At 40.0% G+C, this 17251-nt stretch overlaps 1 protein-coding gene across 2 annotated transcripts; it reads left to right on the top strand.

Moving 5' to 3' along the window:
• Nucleotides 1-405: 405 nt before the first annotated feature.
• On the top strand, nt 406-15436 carry ptbp2b (polypyrimidine tract binding protein 2b). 2 transcript variants are annotated; one of them, XM_016284792.1, is made up of 13 exons: nt 406-462; nt 3497-3669; nt 4590-4733; nt 4848-5006; nt 5861-5971; nt 6304-6502; nt 6838-6897; nt 7542-7657; nt 12979-13012; nt 13567-13659; nt 13754-13970; nt 14268-14345; nt 14445-15436. In XM_016284792.1, the coding sequence occupies exons 2-13, from the start codon at nt 3538-3540 to the stop codon at nt 14572-14574; spliced, it is 1473 nt and encodes a 490-aa protein (XP_016140278.1). In that variant the 5' UTR covers nt 406-462; nt 3497-3537; the 3' UTR covers nt 14575-15436. The 2 variants fall into 2 exon arrangements, with proteins under 2 accessions (XP_016140278.1, XP_016140279.1); XM_016284793.1 differs by lacking the exon at nt 6838-6897.
• Nucleotides 15437-17251: the final 1815 nt, after the last annotated feature.

Below are 17251 nucleotides of genomic sequence, written 5' to 3'. Positions count from 1 at the left end.
AAAGTAAATGTAAAAGAAAAAAAAAAGAAAAAAACACTAGTTGTAATTACTTTAATTCTCTGGGCCTTTTTTTGGGGGCAATTTCGTCCACCATGTCTTTGGTGTTTAATTTAAGACTTTGTGTATTGTCATGGGAAAGAATGGCAACGTTCGATAGTCTTTCTCTTTCAATAAAAAAGAATTAAAATGAAAGAAAATGTTTTTTTTCTTCTTGTTTTAACGTAATTTTAAGATATTTTATCAAAATGTATGAACAAATCTGAGAGTGGAACCATCCACACAGGTCCATATTATTTTGGGGGAATGTCGATAATGGAATGATGTAGAGTTATATGACTCATCAACATTTTAATCATTTGAATGATTTACTGAGTTTGCAGTGTCCATCTGTGTCTTTCTAGAGAAGCTCAGATGAATTGCTGTCTGGCAGTCTGTACAACAGTCCAAACTCTTCAGTCACTGGTAAGAGGGGGAATAAAACTCTAAATTGGGTGCAATCAGTATAGATTTATTTTGTGTGAAATTGATAACCGAAAACTGTGCCTACATGAATACAAAAAATGAAAACTCCACAGAATGGCCAGAGGTTTGAGAACTTTATGACAAAAATCACAAAATTCTACGTGCACCTATTGCGTGTCTAGAATGTAGTGCCGTTTTAAAGCAATAAGCCCTAGAAGCTGTGCCTTACAACTATTTTAGAACAGCTAAACCCCCTAAGCTGCTCTTAAATCACTAAAATCCTTGGCTTTATAGGGCTTATTGCTTTTATAAAATGGTCGCATGTACCTGGCAAGGTTTCATAAAATATGCACACAGCAACAAAAATATAAAGATTTATTGATAACAAATTATAATTCTTTTGCCAACAGATGTAGTTCTTCAGATAACATTTATCAACACAGCAACACTCAGATGTAGTGGCACAGTAATACTCCTGTAATAAGGTCACAGGTGTGTGTTTAAAGAGCATTTTGTTACAGTTTCAAATGTGGCTCATCCAATCATAATCAAGGGCAGGAACTGTCTGTCTATTAAAGGGTTAGTTCACCCAAAAATGAAAATTCTGTCATTAATTACTCACCCTCATTTCATTCCAAATCCGTAAGACCTTTGTTCATCTTCCGAACACAAATGAAGATATTTTTGATCAAATCTGAGAGCTCTCTGACCCTCCCATAGACAGCAATGCAACTGCAATGTTCCCAGGTCCAGAAACGTAGCAAGGACATCGGTAAAATAGTCCATGTGACATGAGTGGTTCAACTGAAATTTTACGAAACTGCGAGAATAAAACAATAATAACATAATGTGTAACGGATGCCTCGCAGACATAAACGGGGTAAATAATGTTTATGTTTTGATTAATAGATAGTTAACTTTGACTGGCCACATATCTTGTTGTTTATTACTTATAAGAGCTGATGAAACTGAAGATTTGCACAAAATAAAACCAAATAATCCACACATAAGATGAAATCAACAGATGCAAGAAGTATTCAATGAAGCCCATGTGCATGTTTACTCTAACTGTATAAAGATTTTCACGGGGGAAATTAACAAATCCTGCTAATTTTTTCCGGCTATACATCAAATAAACACAATATTACAACGTACAATTGCACAAAAGGCTGCAAACGAACAGCGCGCATCTGAAGTGTCTCTGAAGGAAATAATGCATTATTTATCGGCTTTAAGATATCGGCCAAATTTTCTTATCAGGCCGATACCGATAACAGAAAAAATGAGCCGATATGGGCCGATACCGATATGGTGGCCGATATATCGTGCATCCCTACTTTGAAGCATAGCCTACTGCCACATAAAACTTCATGCGATCGCATAAATATGAGCTTCTGCTCAAACTGCTCAAACTCAGCTAGTTTTATCCAGGCCCGGTTCCAGAATTAAATACGAGGATGCTTTAGAAAGTGCTCTAACTTTAATGCACGTAAATTTTCACGTTTTTGTGCCGTCCATTGCTCTTTCGAGTTTGAATCCCGCATAAATATGCGCATGTCATTCCTGAAACTTTGCAGCGTGTATGTGGCCGAAAAGTAAAAGTTTTATAAAAATTCTTAATTGGATTATATATAGCCTAGAAAGCACACAAAGAGCACTCCATTTAAAATCACTAAAAAGCTGTCCCTCGTCGTCTTAGCGATCTCATAAAGTTTTGTTTATAATGAGAGGATTTGCAAGCTTGCACTGGACAAAAATAAAACTTTTAATTTTCTCCAGAGCGCAAACAAAGATATGCTTTGGATAGTTTGCCAGATCTGTTTCGCCAGTATGATAGTGAATAGATAATGTGTAAAATTTTTCGGCGCCTATGTTCACAGCCACATACGCACTGCAAACGGAGTAATGTGAACCTGGCGTTATGTGTATGCGCTGCGAGTGTGCATGAGCGCTGAATGGTTAATCACTGGCAAGAATTAAAAAGTAATGCAATTTATAAACTTTAGTGACGATGTGACACTGCCTCGATTGTGCAAGTGACAATTCCTGTGTCAAATGTGCAGCGTGCAGCTCGCTTATAGACAGACGCATTGTGGTGATTTGAAGCCATTTGTGTATTTTGAGAGAGAAAGAAAGAGCGCGTGCGGTATTTTACTCACGCTGTTTGTGAAATTACGTCTCACACAAGGTTTTCAAATTACTTTATAAGTTATTTAATGAAGACATATGAACTGTACCTCACCTTCAGCATTATAATTATTTTATCCACACCGGACAGAGACTTGAGACGGTGCCGCTGCATGTCGTGCCAAACCTTTCACGGCAGCGTCATTAGCTTGAGATTTTTTGAGATCGGCTTTTTTAGAGACCTCCGATCAATCATCCCAACGTGATTGTCAACATACACATACCGATAGTGATCGGTAGCCGATCAGTCGAAGCACCCCTAATAAAAGGTTAATATTAAAGACATTGACTCTGTTTTTGATTTTACATACCTCCTGATAAAAATTAAGAAATTACTGTATTTTGCATGTTAACAAGTAACCCTGCAGTTTGTAAAACAATAGTTTTCTGTCAAATAAAATTATTATTGTTCTTATCATTAATTTTTTATCTGATTATTATATTTAATTATTTATAGTTAATTTGTTTTAAAAAGCACATTTTAAATTGCAAATCGCAATTTTTAACCAAAAAAATTGCAATTAGGTTTGGTGCGATATGCTGAAAAATATCAAGGGATGGCAAAATGGCCAAAATCATTTGACATGCATACATACGGCATTTTGTAAAACAAGTGCTAGCAGAATGCGAGATCACATCCAATCTGAAAGGACACAAAGTCATTTTTTGCTCATTCATGAAATAAACAAAATCTGGAAAATGTAAACACTGTACATCTGTATTGATTATCATTTCCCCAGTTACTGGCAAATAATATATAGGTGGTTAAATTTATTAAATTAAATATCATATAAACATAAAAAAATAAACTTTTGAAGTGCAGGTGTATTTCTGATTTATTTGACAGCTAATGGAAGTGACAGTAAGAAACTGAGGGTGGAGGACAGCATGGACAGCCCACCATCCAGAGTCATTCATATCCGGAAACTCCCCAGTGAGGTTTCCGAGACTGAGGTCATCGCCCTGGGTTTGCCCTTTGGAAAGGTCACTAATATCCTGATGCTTAAAGGCAAAAATCAGGTATGTGATAGGGGATGGTGGTGAGGAACGTTAAACCTGTTGTGATAGCAAAGAGATAGAGCTGAAATTCAATTTAGTGTTTAAAATGTCTTGTTAAAGAGTCATGAAACCCCAGACTACTTTTCCTGAGATTTTAGCAGAGTTGTTTGTGTTGCACATTATAGAAGACAATGTTAGCATCTGATAATTTTAACTTTGAGAAAACTGGTTAATTTTAAGCTTATTTGCGCTATTTCCATCTTCTGGGTTTAAAATCTACATCGTGTTGACGTCACAATTTGTGACGTGGCAATGGACTATAGTACATCGATGACACATCGGTGTATATTAAATTATTCATGAGACTGTGTTCTTATCTACAGCAAGTGTTGATTTGATATGACAGAGGCTTCAGACTGTGAGACTGCGTTCATTAACTGAGAGAAATGTTCATGGATCGAAGGAAAGAGAATGTTTGTTTTTGCTTTGTAATAAGAGTTCGGCACAAACGCGATTCACTTAGTGAGTGTAACTGTTTTACAGCTCTGTGACACAAGCCATCAAAATGCTTATATAAACGCAGCCGAATAAACCTAAAAAGTTATCAGAGGTGCAACAGCGCGTTCATATATATGTTTTCGATGCAGAGTGCAAATGGCTGTGCGTTTATTTGTGTTTTTAACTTGATGGGGGTGAAATGAAACTGTCTGAACCTGAAGCTGTGTGTGTTGTCTTTCTCCCCTCTTCCCCCTCCACTCCGCTGTGCACCACACCCACTTTTTTTTAGCATTTTTTAAAACTGTAGTGAGAACTAACCAGTGCTGAAGCAGGAGGTTTCATGACCCTTTAAAGCTGTTTTTCAAATTGGGTGAACAAAGTTTTTGCTCATTCATTTGGAAAAAGAGCTTCTTTCTTCATTTTGAACACTTTCCCTCAATTAGGCATTTTTGGAGCTAGGAACAGAGGAAGCAGCTGTTACCATGGTGAACTATTACACAGCTGTTACACCTCAAGTGCGTAATGTCCCAGTGTTCATTCAGTACTCCAACCACAAAGAGCTCAAGACTGACAGTGCGCTCAACCAGGTTAGAAAATGCACTCCTTGTTTTAATTTTTCAGAACTAAAATTATATCAGCAACAGAAGTGTGTAATTAGCATAGTTCTAGTCCTAATCGGTTCCCTTGCTTTCCTTCCAAAGCGAGCTCAGGCTGTGCTACAGGCGGTGTCCGCTGTCCAGGAGGGTGGCTCTCCAAGCTCTGCGGCTGGTGAGAGTGTGTTAACGCCTGCCCCCAGCCCAGTACTGCGAATAATCATCGACAACATGTTCTACCCAGTCACCCTGGACGTCCTCCAACAGGTCACTGGCCACAGCAGGCATCCATCTGGAACAAACTGCAGTTTAAAAAAAAAAACAGCCGAATGTATTTTTACACTCTCATGTAGAGACCTGCACGGGACGGATTTTTCAGTCCCGCTCCCGCAAGATTCTGTCCCGCGCCCGCCCGCTCCCGCCCGCAACATTCATGTTTTGTCCCACTCCCGCCCGCAGAAACCCGCATAAAAGTAATCTATATAGTTTTTTCAGTACATCGAAGACATTTACATTAAATGGTTCTGTAACATCTCCTAAGCTCCACAACATCCCAGCATAAAAGCTGACATCTCAGTTAATCGCTATCTCATAAAGCTCTGTTATAACACAATAAATATATGCACAATGAATCTTTCACAGTGTCTACACTTCGTATGTTAAAATGAGAAGATTCGTGAGCACGCAATTTTTTGCGGTGAGTAGATTCTAACTTAATCACCTATGATTGGCCATTGTGTTCCAGAAATCACCAGCTGAGTCTGTGATTGGCTACATTGCGCAACCTTTAAACACGCGTTATAAATAGAAACTATGCCTAGCTTGCCGCATGTCAATTATTTTAATGTTAATACTAGTTCTTGCTTTTGTGCAACAGATTATTTACAATTTATATGTTTTAGACACTTTATGTTTAGATATTCTATTTTGCGGGAGTCCCGCAAATCATTTTATTCTCCCACATCCCGCACACACACGAGTCTCTTCCCGCCCGCACTCGCCCATCAAGAGTTGTCCCGCGCCGCATCCTGTTGCGTTGGGTCCCGCGGTACTCCCGCGGGAGTGCAGGTCTCTACTCTCATGCCTCTGAATTAACAGGACTTTGCACTGATCTCTCTTAGATCTTCTCCAAGTTTGGGACTGTCATGAAGATAATCACATTTACCAAAAATAATCAGTTCCAGGCTCTTCTGCAGTTCAGTGACCCAGTAAATGCCCAGCAGGCTAAACTGGTGAGTGAACGAAGAGGAGGATTGAAACCACTGCAAAATCTATAAATGTGTAATGATGTGCCAAAGCACTGTTATGAGATTTTTAATGTGATGGTTATGGCCACAGGCAAATTATGATCCAGTCATATGTTGGTTTAGTACCTTTCTTTCATTTATGTGATGAAATGACTGCAGTTGTCATTACTTGTAGAGAAGCATTTTTATTACTTTGAGCCAGGGCCCTACATTACGCGATGGCTGTAATTATTCTTATCCTTATTCACCCATGTCATAGAATAACAAATGTCTTGCTCTCATCCTCCGTCTCTTTTTTTCTCTTCCTTTCAATAAAGTCCTTGGATGGCCAGAACATATACAACTCCTGCTGCACTTTGCGCATCGACTTCTCCAAGCTGGTCAACCTGAATGTAAAATACAACAATGACAAAAGCCGGGATTACACCCGGCCAGAGCTGCCCGCAGGAGACGGTCAACCGCCCATGGACCCGTCTGTGGCTGCCACTCTCGGCAAAGATTCCACCTCCCTGCTCGGTATGTTAAAAAACGCTCTTGCGTGTGCCTCAAACACAATCGTTGCTCAATCACACCTTTAAGACCCATCTTCCCTGTCATTCTCTGACATGCATCATCATCTCCTGTCTGCATAGCTTCAGTTTCAGAGCAGGGTAGAGGTGTGAATGCTTCCCCTCTATTGTGATTCATGAGAGTTTTCTAGTTCTTAGTGGAAAATGGGTCAATGGTGCCTGAAATGCAATCCCGTCTAATTGATGTGCCATTCAAACACGTTGCTTTACGTTTTTGCCGCTTCCACGGCCCCCAGTCTGTGTTTGATCCCGTAAGACTTTGACTGTACACGTTCTCCTTAGGTACTCCCTCTGGAATGGTAACTTCCTACTCTAGTGGTGGAGGGTTTCCATCTTCTCTAGGTACCTATGCTTCCATTTACTTTCCTTTTTCCTTTTGATTTTCTAACCCTACTTGAATGCGCTCTTCCTTCTGAAGGACAGGGACTTTTCCAGTGCTGTCAGAATTGGCAGGGCTTTCATGTTGAAACCACCCCAACCATTTGTCCTGACTTGACATGCAGGATTCATAAACAGTGTCATTATTTGTCAAAGCATAAATCTGAAGCTGCAACAATAAGCCCTTCCATTCGGCATTATGGGCCTGATGTAATAGATTGACATGCACACTAATTAGGGACCCGTATTTCAGACAGACTGGCAATCCAAACTGCCAAACACGAGTTCCCTTTAGCTAAAGCAGAGCGGCCTATTGAGCAGCTAACTACAGCGAGCAGAGAGGGCCCAAAAAGCAATTTTGTTCGGATATTGCTCTAGAGTGCCAGTCTGTGTGAAATCGGTTCAGATTGCGATCTGCCTAGCGGCAGATATTGACTCTGGGATGTGGGTTTGCCCGAGGTGTGTGGTGTTGGCTGCGTAACTGGATGTGCTTGGTGTGGTGGGTGCAGACAGGTAGAATGCATGGCCACAGGGCAGATCCGACTGAGATGCTGAGCAGGGGTTGTGTGAGCTGACACGGTCCTTCCTCTCTTCTCCTCTCTCTGTAGGGGCCATCAGCCCTCTGAGTGCAGCAGCAGCAGCGGCGGCAGCAGCAGGGAGGGTGGCGTTGTCTGGACATACGGGACCTGGCGGAGTGCTCCTGGTCAGCAACCTCAACGAAGAGGTCAGACCTCAACACCCACAACACACACACACACACAAACACATCCCTGCTCTCTCTGTTCATTCTTTTCATTATGTCAATCAGGTCACTGTATGTCTCAGGTTTTATATGTTCAGTCCTCATCTGTTAAAGATAATTTTTGAGTTGGAGGGGCCTTCACGACATTTAGCAGCAGAGCAGTGTTAACATACCAGGGCTCGCAGAATTTCAAAATCCCTGGTAGCCCTTCGGGCAGGTACTCTTCAGATTTTGGTAGCCCAAAAATTAATTTAACTAGCCGAAATAAAAAAAAAATATATTTTTTTTCAATATAGAAAATCAGATAGGAGTTTAAATGTCAATCAAAAATATTTTCAATACACAAATATCAACAAATATGAAGGAAGGAATTTTATTTCAATATTTACAGTGTATCTGCAGAATTTTTAAAAATAAATTTTAAGGCAATTTATGACCCATTTTAAGAGCTTCACAAGTAAAATGAACACAGTATGAGTGGGGTTGGACAATGTCTATGGTAACATACAGTATTGAGCTATAAAATTACATGATTTACAGTTCAGATACAGGTTTTCACAAAAACAAAAATCTCATACAACAGCATTTCAGCCTTTAGACCATTTTTATGAAAAGTCAAGCATATAAATTATTGTCAATTTAAAACGTATGAATATTACTGTATTAATTGTTTAGATTTTTAGAAGGCACATTCACTTCTTTTTATGTGTTTGCTGCGTCAAAACATGAGTTGATATTTGCATTGATATGACTATAAACAGCAAGGAATGCTTATTGGAAATACAAATTAATTCTCTGCCATGAGGTGGCGCTTTAGGAGCGCTGAAATATTGCGGTTTCCCCGGTAACGGCTGTACACAAAGCAGCTCCGCACTCATAAACGCTGCTTTATCAGGAATTATAGGTCAAATGAAATTAAAATGCCAACGACACGTTTCTGAGGACAGTCGGTTCCCTTCAGACACATTCAAATAAAGACATCCGCGCCTGGTTTTGACTTGACACGTGCAGCGCTCATATTTATTCAATGACATCATTGCCTTTTGAAGTTTAATCCAGCCATATCCTGACTCTTGTCTTTCCGTCCCCAACTGTAATACCTCTTGAAATTATAATTAAGACATTTATTATACCATTTAACGTATTTAAAACTTTTTATGGCCTTAAGTTTGATACAACTCACTTTAGGAGTTTTTAAGGACCCATGGGAGATCTGTATTTAAGATACATTTTGGTAGCCCGACTGGAAAACACAATAGCCCCGGGACGTCGGGCTAGCGATTTTGCGAGCCCTGCATACATGAAACGTTGTTGTGTTGTGAGAGTACAACATAAAGAAGGATTCTTGGTGATGTCATAAGCCTTTTCATAATTGTTACATATTTTTTCAGTAAATACTAGAGCTGTATAAAAACACAAAATATTAAAATTAATCTTTATCAGCAATTGCAAGAACTAATATAATGTTTAAAACCACAAGAGCATTTTAATGCATGATTGTATTTAGTAAAAAAATTTAAACCTCACCAGCTGCCCCACATATGTGCTTTCATTGTTTAAATGTATACGTCATTTCAAAGCCTGCAATTGCATTATATTTGCTTTTTTAAGCTGTAATGGCCCAAAATATTACATAATATACAAGTGTGAAAATGAAAGCGTTAGTTCACCAAGAAATGGAAATTCTGTCATCTTTTACTCACCCTAATGTCAGTCCAAAAACAGAAAACCAAAAAAGACTTGTTCATTTTCAGCACACAAATTAAGATATTTTTAATGTTCTCTCTTCATTTTTGTCCATCCATTGAAAGTCCACACAGCCAAAACATTCACTTGTCAAAAAGCGGTTTAATGCAAGTCTTCTGAAGGTGCAAGATCGCGTTTAAGCTGGAAAATACTACACAAATTTTGTCCAGATTTTTGACCCAATTTATAGCCTGTATGCTCCAACACTAGTTGTGGAAAGTTAGAACCAATGTACTGATTTTAGGCAGTCAGATTTCACAGAAACCACATAGTATATGATGGACAGACACTGTCTGTTTTTGCTTCAGAATGTCTTGAACGCTTGGCAGTGTATGATCCTCATTCATTTAATGTATGGTGCCCAATTTTTTCCTTTAACCACTGACAAAGTCGGCTGGTGTGTGATGTGTAGGTTTTTTTTTATTTGTTCAGATTACAATATTCTTGTAGAGAACTCCAGCCGTATATGATTAACAGTTTTCATTCAGGCCTTTAGTCAGCATACCTACACATACAGACTCAACCTTGCTTGCTTCATGTGCTAGAACAAACCTCATTGGTTCTCACTTATCAAGCAAGCATGGTTGAGCTTCCGTGTTTACCATATTTGATGAGCTCTGTGTGCGGTGATCAATGTTTATATGTGATTAAAAGCCTAAATTGAATCTGAAATAAAAACAACATGAGGCTGAGTTAATGATGACAGAATTTTTTGGGTGAACCCAGAGTGTGTTTGTCACGGTACACTTTATGAACAAAAACAAAAAAAATACCCAACCCTACTAAATACATCATCAGGGCTTCCTTCATTCCAAACACTGTAATCACATTCCCATGTTAACTTTGCTCTTTTGCTGGATGTTTTGAAGTTGATTTCAAAGTCATTTCAGTCACTTTTCTAATGTGCCTTAGATTGAGAAACTTGTCTTGACATGACTTCAAGGTTGACCTGTGTCTCATTTCCATCCTCAGTGTATTTCATATATTATGTTCAATGTTATTTCAGTATATTTGCAGTTAGTAGTGAATTGATAGTGACTAGTAATGAATTAGAACCTGTAGCTCTTTGTTCTCTATTGTGACATTTATACTTGCAGAAATATACTGAAAGCATTCTCAGTAAGGTTTTCGTCAAAATGGAGGGTCTCTTTGCAGTCTCTCTTCTGTGCAAAATTTGATCACTGTCTCTCCTCTCTCTTTATCTCTCCCCCTCTCTCTCTCTCTCTCTCTCTCTCTCTCTCTCATTCTCTCTCTCTTTCCCTCGCACCTTTTCACAAGCGCTCTGTCTGGAAGTAATATCTAACTGTCTTTTCTCTCTAAGCTGTATCTCTCTCTTCTTCTCCTGATGCTCCACTGCCTCTCTCTAAGCTATTCAAAGTTGGTATGAAACATGGTAGCCCCACCCGCCTCTCTCATTTCTCTCACACTCTCTCTCACTTTGATTTCTCTGTCTTTTTGAAGTGTCCCAGTAATTTCCCCATCATGGTTTTTGTTTTTCCAAACACTTGTGAGTCTGCGGAGTTTTTGACATGACGTGCTCTCTATTGATGCCATAACTCTGCAAGGTGGTTTTCATGCCTACTCGCTGCATGGCCCCGCCCCTTTACTGCCATAGGCTGATGTTTTGTTAGTTTTTTTTCCCTTAACGCTTTCTCATACCAAAGCCTTCCACGCGCTCTGCATGCTTTGTCCTTCTCACAGCGTTTCTGTGCTGCGCTTAGTCTGAGTAAATGTGCCCTGCCCACGCTCGGTCTCGGGTGACTACGTTTGGCACTGTTAAACATAGTCGGGGGAAGCAAAAGAAAAAGAGAACCCTGCCATTTTCTGACCAAACTCCTGCATTTCCTATGTACTGACCTGTATATTATTTTTGTCCCCCCTTCCAACTCTTTTTCTTTTCTTTTTCTTTTATCCCACACTGTTTCCAACCCTTCCTCTTCCCTCTTCTCTCCTCTTCTCTCCTCTCCTGACTCCTCTGTGATTGGTTGGCTCTTTCTCTCCTGCAATCCTGTCTCCCCGCCCTCCACCCATTCATGCTTTGTGCCTGAACCAAAACAAATGTTCCTCCTCGGACCGACTTGCCCCTATTAACTGCCTTGACCCATGCTCCATGACCACCTCACCATTCTACGGGAAACCACCCTCCGTTATGGATGATCTGTTCATCTCCGCTCTACCTCGACTCTGTTTTGAAGTTGATTTCAAAGTCATTTCAGTCACTTTTCTAATGTGCCTTAGATTGAGAAACTTGTCTTGACATGACTTCAAGGTTGACCTGTGTCTCATTTCCATCCTCAGTGTATTTCATATATTATGTTCAATGTTATTTCAGTATATTTGCAGTTAGTAGTGAATTGATAGTGACTAGTAATGAATTAGAACCTGTAGCTCTTTGTTCTCTATTGTGACATTTATACTTGCAGAAATATACTGAAAGCATTCTCAGTAAGGTTTTCGTCAAAATGGAGGGTCTCTTTGCAGTCTCTCTTCTGTGCAAAATTTGATCACTGTCTCTCCTCTCTCTTTATCTCTCCCCCTCTCTCTCTCTCTCTCTCTCTCTCTCTCTCTCATTCTCTCTCTCTTTCCCTCGCACCTTTTCACAAGCGCTCTGTCTGGAAGTAATATCTAACTGTCTTTTCTCTCTAAGCTGTATCTCTCTCTTCTTCTCCTGATGCTCCACTGCCTCTCTCTAAGCTATTCAAAGTTGGTATGAAACATGGTAGCCCCACCCGCCTCTCTCATTTCTCTCACACTCTCTCTCACTTTGATTTCTCTGTCTTTTTGAAGTGTCCCAGTAATTTCCCCATCATGGTTTTTGTTTTTCCAAACACTTGTGAGTCTGCGGAGTTTTTGACATGACGTGCTCTCTATTGATGCCATAACTCTGCAAGGTGGTTTTCATGCCTACTCGCTGCATGGCCCCGCCCCTTTACTGCCATAGGCTGATGTTTTGTTAGTTTTTTTTCCCTTAACGCTTTCTCATACCAAAGCCTTCCACGCGCTCTGCATGCTTTGTCCTTCTCACAGCGTTTCTGTGCTGCGCTTAGTCTGAGTAAATGTGCCCTGCCCACGCTCGGTCTCGGGTGACTACGTTTGGCACTGTTAAACATAGTCGGGGGAAGCAAAAGAAAAAGAGAACCCTGCCATTTTCTGACCAAACTCCTGCATTTCCTATGTACTGACCTGTATATTATTTTTGTCCCCCCTTCCAACTCTTTTTCTTTTCTTTTTCTTTTATCCCACACTGTTTCCAACCCTTCCTCTTCCCTCTTCTCTCCTCTTCTCTCCTCTCCTGACTCCTCTGTGATTGGTTGGCTCTTTCTCTCCTGCAATCCTGTCTCCCCGCCCTCCACCCATTCATGCTTTGTGCCTGAACCAAAACAAATGTTCCTCCTCGGACCGACTTGCCCCTATTAACTGCCTTGACCCATGCTCCATGACCACCTCACCATTCTACGGGAAACCACCCTCCGTTATGGATGATCTGTTCATCTCCGCTCTACCTCGACTCTTCTCTCTTCCTGTCTTACGCTGCTTGCTCTTCTCTCCTTCTAAAGATGGTTACGCCCCAAAGTCTGTTTACCCTCTTCGGTATGTTATTGTTAGCAATCTACCTCTTTTTTTTTGTTTTGTTTATCTATTGTTAATTTAATTTCAGTTGTTTTATTTTCTCTTTCATTTATCATTGTAAAGGTTAGTTATTAATCTGGCACTAGTGCAACAACAGTTTCTTAGTTTTCCAATTTAATTTGTTTAGTTCTACTATGCCAAATTTGAAATGAAATAGCCTAGTTTTTTGTTTGTTTTTCCTTGGATTTCGAAGCCTCTGTCTCTATCTTGCTCTCTCTGTCTCTCTTCATGTACAGCTTATATTAATGCATGGTTGATTATTTTGCATGTAGGCTTTTGATTTTAACTTTGCCATATCACATGAGCTTGTTTTTGGAGGGCGTATCAAATAAGCTGTGTCTGTTAGAAACACTGTTTTGGACTTTTTGGTGTAGATAATTTGGAAGATTTGTACCATCATCTTCACCTTTCATGTCAGAACCGGAGCTTCTGAAGCACTAACTTGTCCTTCCTGGTTCACTCCTCTCCTCCTCCTCCTTCCCTCCCTCTTCCATCTGCCTCTTGCTTAACCGAAGGTGTCTACGGTGACGTGCAGCGCGTGAAGATCCTTTACAATAAGAAGGACAGTGCTCTAATCCAGATGTCTGATGGCAACCAAGCTCAGTTAGGTAAGCTGACACGCTGTCCTTTTTGTGATTAACATGTACCATATTTATATCGCATTAAGACGGAGAAAGAGCTCTCCGTGTCTTTATTATCTAGCCATGAGCCATTTGAACGGGCAGAAGATGTATGGCAAGATCATTCGTGTGACCCTCTCCAAGCACCAGACAGTACAGCTGCCCAGGGAGGGTTTAGATGATCAGGGCCTGACCAAGGACTTCACAAGTTCTCCTCTGCATCGCTTCAAGAAGCCCGGGTCCAAGAACTTTCAGAACATCTTCCCCCCTTCAGCTACTCTCCATCTCTCTAACATACCGTGAGTATGCAGGAGAACATCAGTCCTAATGAATGCTAGTAGTGATTTTTCTGTAGGTTTTGCCATTTTATTAATACTTGTGTCTTGTTGTGGAATCATACATCTTGGACCAACTGCTGACCATCTTTTTAAAGTAATTGTCAGTTTTTTCCCTCGCAGTGTCTTTCAGTTCAAGTCTGAGATTAAAATGTGGCTACCAAGGAAAATGTGTTTTCCTTTTTTATTGGTTCATGCATCATGATAACATTTTACCATTTACTCTGAGGAAATGCTAATAACTGCTTGTTTCCCCTCCAGTGAGAATGTGACAGAGGAGGATTTACGACTGCTCTTCTCAAATTCTGGCGGTACAGTGAAAGCGTTCAAGTTTTTCCAGTAAGAACCCACTGCATTCCATTTCTTAGTCATTTTTGTCTACATTCACGATCCTCGGTTTGACCATCACTTATTTTTTTAAATCATTATTATTTCTAGAGATCGCAAAATGGCTCTGCTGCAGATGTCCACGGCGGAGGAGGCGATTCAGGCACTCATTGACCTTCACAACTACGACATGGGCCGTGGCCACCGCCTGAGAGTGTCCTTCTCAAAGTCCACCATCTGAGGATCCCCTGGTGCTATGCCACCTTTCCTCTCTCTCCCCCAGGAGCCTCAAGTCATTCCTTAACACCATATCAAGAACTTCAATGAGAATGGCCCTTAAAGGAACACTCGCTCTGTATCTGCTCCTACTATTGTTTGTGTATGGCCAGCTGTTACTCTGTTTTAGGATGGATTGACAAAAATGTGCCTTACTTAGCAAAATAGCATCATCCCTTTGCTCCCGTTGTTACACATTAGAGAGGTTTAGGCACATTATGTGTGATGATACAGAAAACATAACCTTGCTGTTGTTTTGATGGGTTTCACTCGCCCAACGTGGCCTCACCGTGTCATTTTTCAAAACCAATTCAATTCAAGCTTTGAAAGCTAGTCTGCTTGCTTTGATTCAAAGGCAAAAGCTCAGTTTTTTATCATCTATTGAATTGAATCTGAACACAATTAACTGAATTTGATGGAACGTACTCCAAGTTGTAAATTATCTTGTGCATTTGTTTTATTCTGGGCTGTAGTGTTTTTTTTTTTCTTCTTTGATCAGGCACCCAAGGTACTTTTTGTGATTGAAACCTGTGGTAAACAAAACACTGACAGTGGGGAGCACAGTGTGTGACGTATAGAACCTGCTTTGATATTTCTCATTGACTTTTGCTTCAGTGAATTCTGTTACCCATTTTTTTTTGATGAAAATCAGAGCATGTGCTGATGGATCTCGGCAGTTGCATGTGTCAGATTGACCATGTTTGATGTTGTGATGTCACATTAATGTAGGGACTGTTGGGACCAAAGTAAATGTGCCTTTAGTCTTACTTTATTCTGCATTGTACAAAATGTTTTATTCAACCTCTGGAATATTTTTATCAATGGGGGGGGAAAAAATAAGACTTTCCAACTGACATCACTCATATAAATGACCCTTAATTGTCGTTGATTGTGGTTGTGCGAGAATCGCTCACTGATTCTACTGAAAAATGACTTTTTAGTGGTCTAGGCCTGGGAAACAAAGGGGAGGGGGTGTTCTGTAAATTTTCTACATGAATTGAGTTTTTACATATTTCGGAATGTAAAGTTCAGTATAGAAGTGGCACAATTAAAGGTTCTTTTTTCTACCAAGCTCATGCTTGACGGTCCCTGTGTGGTGTAGTGCTTTTATCTTGTAGCATGCTGAATAAACTCTTCTCGCTCTGCATTCACCTCTGCCTCTCTGCTGTCTCTTCCTCTTCCTGTACTGTCCTCTGTATCTCACTTAGCTCTTTTTGTCTGATGTACTCTTTCCAGGGTGAAGAAATGCTCACTTGACTTGGTATAAAAATACACCCTGGAAGTAAAACATGAAAACAATGTAATCTTTGACTTTATTTACAGTGATCATCTGGAACTTTCCCATCCTATTGTCATGTTTCTTCTCTATTTTCTCATGCTTATCCCCAGATCTCTCTGTCTACATATCCATCCAACCTAGACATCAATGTGCATGCCATTTTCATGTCTCCATAATCTTTTTCCAAAAGTAGGGTGTATGGGCAACAGATTGGTACCTGTGTTTAGTTGCCAAGATGCAAGGTACAAAAATTGCAGCTTGCACCATTTTTGAGAACTGGTATAAACAACAGTGCAGTGCTAGAATCCTTCTGGGAGAGGGTTTTTTTTTTTGTGGTAAGCATGCTATCTTTTTTATAGAAAGAAAGCGTTTACAGAGTACAATGCCTTTGCTATAGTAAAACATGAAGGAGATTCAACGATTTGGGGTTGGGTGCTTAGCATAAAAAAACCCTGAATGTTTTGGATTTTGCAACCTAGAACCGTGTCATATATTACTTGCATTAATAAGCTACGTGCTGATATGGACCCTAATATGCTTGCCATTTTCTTTTGTTTACTAGTTTAAAAGCCTTCTAAATGAAAAAGCAAAGATTTTTTTAAATATTAAAATATGGGCTGAAGACTACATGTTTTCATTTCAACATTTATGCAATAATAAATAGTTCCTTGTTAAAGTGCAAGGGTGCTAATATTGTTGGCCTCCACTGTAGTTTCTTCTGCTCCAAACCATGTTGGAACATTTGCTAATTTAAATTTCTGAACAAAAATGTGCTCTTTTGAATGTGTTAATTGAACTTAACCAGCTTGCTCTAAAGCTCAGGCTTTTTCCTAAAGCTTTGGGATCTTGTTATTGTGTTGTGAATATTCTGGATGTCAAAGCTCCCTTGAGCAATCCAAGCCCACTCCGTTCAATTGTGTTGTTGCAAGGCCATCTGTAACTCGCCACATAGCCTTTAATACAGTTCATGCCTGCAGAAAAAAACAAACACAAACTGCTGTTTCTCTCTGCTTTGAGAAAAGACTGCCAGAGAACAAACTGTAGGCCCAATACAGGTCAGTTCAGAGATCAACAGGGCACAAAAAAACTACTAGCATTGTTTGACTTGAAAATTGATATGTTTTCCTTCAACAACTGATATAATTGTAGGACAGTTATGGATGGTTATCGTGAGACTTCATGCACTGCTAAATAGGAGCCTTCAGTTGTACTGTGACGGATCACATTTCCACATGCCCAGTCTGGTTCAGAACAGTTTCTCCACTGTAAGTACAGAAATAGTGTCATTGTCTTGCCCTTCCTTAGTCTTTGTAGGTCAAAATGATTTCCCAAGGAGAATGAAATATTTAGGAGAGACAAGTAT

This window comes from Sinocyclocheilus grahami, unplaced genomic scaffold (genome assembly GCF_001515645.1).
Source record: "Sinocyclocheilus grahami isolate Dianchi unplaced genomic scaffold, SAMN03320097.WGS_v1.1 scaffold188.1, whole genome shotgun sequence".
NCBI classification, from domain to species: Eukaryota; Metazoa; Chordata; class Actinopteri; order Cypriniformes; family Cyprinidae; genus Sinocyclocheilus; species Sinocyclocheilus grahami.
The sequence above is the reverse complement of the archived record's forward strand: the minus strand, read 5'-3'. Positions and strand labels throughout refer to the sequence as shown.

Coding starts and splice junctions, on each gene's coding strand:
- ptbp2b (XM_016284792.1), top strand. CDS start 3,538: ATGGACAGCCCACCATCCAGAGTCATTCATATCCGGAAACTCCCCAGT. Junction 4,734..4,847: donor CTGACAGTGCGCTCAACCAG/GTTAGAAAATGC, acceptor TTCCTTCCAAAG/CGAGCTCAGGCTGTGCTACA. Junction 5,972..6,303: donor ATGCCCAGCAGGCTAAACTG/GTGAGTGAACGA, acceptor CTTTCAATAAAG/TCCTTGGATGGCCAGAACAT.